The sequence below is a fragment of the Gobio gobio genome (assembly GCF_949357685.1).
Source record: "Gobio gobio genome assembly, chromosome: 5".
NCBI classification, from domain to species: domain Eukaryota; kingdom Metazoa; phylum Chordata; class Actinopteri; order Cypriniformes; family Gobionidae; genus Gobio; species Gobio gobio.
The window spans coordinates 25,958,112-25,962,030 of record NC_137101.1 but is presented as its reverse complement, the minus strand read 5'-3'; the positions used below and the strand labels follow the sequence as shown (position 1 = coordinate 25,962,030).

General features: G+C 42.0%; 1 protein-coding gene across 1 annotated transcript in view; it reads left to right on the top strand.

Moving 5' to 3' along the window:
• The window catches only part of taf3 (TAF3 RNA polymerase II, TATA box binding protein (TBP)-associated facto), a 996,662-nt gene that overhangs the window by 606,680 nt on the left and 386,063 nt on the right, over window positions 1-3,919 (top strand). Inside the window, exon 2 of the mRNA XM_079817184.1 lies at window positions 885-956. Within this exon, the coding sequence (XP_079673310.1) occupies window positions 947-956 (10 nt within the window). The 5' untranslated portion in view covers window positions 885-946. The remainder of the gene's footprint in view (window positions 1-884; window positions 957-3,919) is intronic.

The following is a 3,919-nucleotide window of genomic DNA, read 5'->3' as shown; positions in this document are numbered from 1 at the left end:
GTGAGTGGAAACGTCACTTTCTGTCCACACCATATTTCACTTTGTGGGCGCGTCCGTGTGAGCTGCGCAAAGGAAGTAGACTCTTGGTACCACTTTATTTTACACATGCTTGTGTGTTACATGTAGTATGCCTAACTATAGTAATTAAAGGGTTAGTTCACCCAAAAATGAAATTTCTTCCATTGACTCACCCCAATGTTGTTCCACACCCGTAAGACCTCCGTTCATCCTCGGAACACAGTTTAAGATATTTTAGATTTAGTCCGAGGGCTTTCAGTCCTTTGAATGTAAGTGTATGCACACTTTGCTGTCCACGTCCAGAAAGGTAATGAAAACATCATCAAAGTAGTCCAAATGTGACATCATTTGGTTAGTTAGACTCTTTTGAAGCGTCGACAATACATTTTGGTTCAAAAATAACAAAAACTAAGACTTTATTAAGCATTGTCTTCTCTTCCGGCTTTGTTTGAATCCGCGTTCACGACGCCACAGTGACGCTGCTGACGTAATACGTTGTGACGTGTTATCTGGTTATCTTTAGCGATTAGGGCATCCGGGACATGCACACTTACGCACCATTTAAAAAAACAAATAGTAATAAAAACAATGTAGAACAGCTTGTTTACAGCGTGCGTCTCCCTCAGACTACAAACGAAGCTCTGTCGCTCCAGTACAGTGCACGCGTATAACGTTACCGAACGGTCCGGTACCGAATCTTTAACAGTTCACAGTCGGCTTGTTTGAAGCGCGGAACACACTTCAATCCAAATTCCCACACGAACATATTAAGCATTCAGTCCATTTTATCACGAGATTCAAACGATAAATGCCGTTTTGACGCTCTATATATGGCGTGACTGGTCACTTCATGATCACAGTTCAAGCGGCCGCGCGTGAACGCGATCATCTGTGAAGGCGATCGATCATCTCTTACTAAAGAATAAACATGAATGAAGGTATGCTGAGGATACATTACAACTTACTGTCATGTATATGTGTGGTGTAATCGCTAAATCAGTGTTTCAATGACGTCAATATAACTGCTTGTAAACTAAACCATAACGTTAGCATCACATAATTACCTCAGGCAGTCATTCAGTGTGCACAGAATTTTATACACTAGAGAAATCAACTCTTTCACTAAATACAAGCTCTATATTAGCCTATATATTCATTACATTTTACTTAACCTGTTAGTGATGTCTTGATTATTTCATGCATGTTAAATAAACCTGTCATGAAAATGACAGACACTGTGTATAAATTATTATATTTTAACAACAAATTGGAGAAGAAAACTATTTTATAATTAGATTTAGAAGTTAATGCAAAAACTGAAGTTTACATGTTTGCATACAATGTGTTATTTGAGTGTTGATTATTATACCTAAAAATAAATAGCAACTGAATAGTTTGGGCTCTGTTTTGTTAACCTTTAATATTAATGTGCAAGTAAGGGCTCCCTATATAGTTTACAGCAATATCTTCAATACACTTTTAGATATAATTTAATTAATTCAAGGACAGACACTTTTTTTCATCTTCAGTAAACAACTGTTAAATCTAAAAAGTAATTTTGTAAAACTGCTGCACCGAACTCCATGATTTCAAAACTGAGGTACGTACCGAACCGTCAGTTTTGTGTAACACCTCTGCTGTCAGTCTTTTATTTTTTGTCATGCGTCACAACACTTCCTTGAGTTCCAGGTGTTTCCGTGTTGTAAATAAAATAATTTTTTAAATATTAAATGTGTCACTCTCTTTAAGTCACGCTCAGAAATGTGTCATTTGCATACCTCACACCCCCCCCCCTTCCTCCCCCCACCCGCGCGCGCGACACTGTCACCTTTTTTATTCTGAGGAGTTTGCAGGTCTGAGCAAAGTGGTGCTGGTTTTGGGGGCTGTGAATCTCGGAGGAAGCGTGAGCTGTGGAGGAGAGGAAGAGGGGCTGTGAATCTCGGAGGAAATGTGAGCTTTGGAGAAGAGGAAATGGGGCTGGCAAAACGGGCACGGCATCGTGAGTTTGGGAGAAAGAGCACGCCGATTCAACCGGAAGGAGGAAATCGTTGGACAGTAAGATCGTTTGTGAGAGACTGTGAGTAGTCCAATCGGTCTCCATCCCCTCTCTCTTGTCTATGGGACTCCCTGACGTGAATGCCAGGTCAGAAAATGGGCGACGGCCATTTATATATGTATTTCCCACTGAGTGTTGAATTGCAGTGATAAAGTGATGTGATGCACTGTGTTGGGGTGTGAAGCGAAGCGTGAACTTAAACCCGCCGGATGTCCACTACTTACCTGAGTTTTCTGTCATGTTCTACGACGTAGGAAGAGGCTAACACTGATGTACTCTACAGATATTTGAGTGTACTATCTGACAACCCATTGTGAAGAGGGACACGTAGTGAAGCCCTCCAGCCTGAAGCCCCCAGCCCGAAGCCCTCCAGCCCGAAGTCCTCCAGCTAAGAAGAGGGACACGTAGGTGAATGCTTAACCGACTGCTTTGCAGTAACATCCTAGGGTGGTACGGGTCTTGGGGGTGGGTGCAGCCAGATTGGCCTACCCCGTGACACTAACCCTTTAATATAACTGTGCATAATTACATGCAACTAACCCAAAAACATTGCCCTACCCTACAGCCTAAGTAAACATGTTATTAATTATTATTACTCAGAACTTAAATGTATAAGCACACTGTAATACTAACACCTGAAAATAAAGTGTAACTGGCTCTTTTTGCAGTTCCTGGAGGAAATAGTGTTTACAAGGCACTTACGCTTCAAATTGACTCGAACTGTTGATTATTTTCATTTTCAATAATAATCAATTTTATTGATTCGTTGTTGCAGACCTAAAAACGCAACCATTTTATGAGGTGGTGATTTCGTATATATATATGATTTATAGAAAATCAAAAAAATCTATTTAGCCAATTAAAAATTGCCATGAGAATATGATGCACACTTCTCCTTAACATGCCAGAGACATCATGAGATGAGATTTATATCATGAGATGGGGTAAGTCGGGGTAAGATGCCTATCACCAGGGTGGACTATTGTAATGGTCTTCTCCCCGCCCTTCCCAAAAAGACCATTAGACAGCTGCAGCTCATACAGAACGCTGCTGCCAGGATTCTGAGCAGAACCAGAAAATATGAAGACATCACACCAGTTCTCAGGTCTTTACACTGGCTTCCAGTTACATTTAGAATTGATTTTAAAGTACTGTTACTTGTTGAAGGTCTTTGAGAGACTCATTAAAAACAACATTTGCTCCTCCATTCCTGACACTTTGGACCCTCTTCAGTTTACCTATCGTCCCAATAGATCGACTGAAGATGCCATCTCTCACGTCCTTCACTCCTGCCTCACTCACATCGACAGCAAAAGTGGGAACTATGTCAGGCTGCTATTTATTGACTATAGCTCAGCCTTTAACACCATAGTTCCCATTAAGCTAACACACAAACTCCTGGATCTAGGCCTGAATTCTTCTCTCTGCCTCTGGATTGAAGATTTCCTCACTGGCAGATCCCAGGCGGTGAGAGTAGGCCAGTTCACCTCCACCTCCATCACCCTGAGTGTTGGAGCTCCACAGGGCTGTGTGCTGAGTCCCCTGCTCTACTCTCTCTACACCCATGACTGTTTGTCCACACACAGCTCCACCTCTATCATCAAGTTTGCTGATGATACTGTTGTCCTGGGTCTCATCTCCAACAACAATGAGACGGCATACTTGGACGAAGTGGAGCAACTGACATCATGGTGCCAGGACAACTGTCTCTCTCTGAATGTTAACAAGACCAAAGAACTGATTGTGGACTTCAGGAAGAGACAGCATCGGTCATACTCCCCTCTCATGATCAGCGGGACACCGGTAGAGAGAGTGAGCAGCTTCAAATACCTGGGTGTGAACATC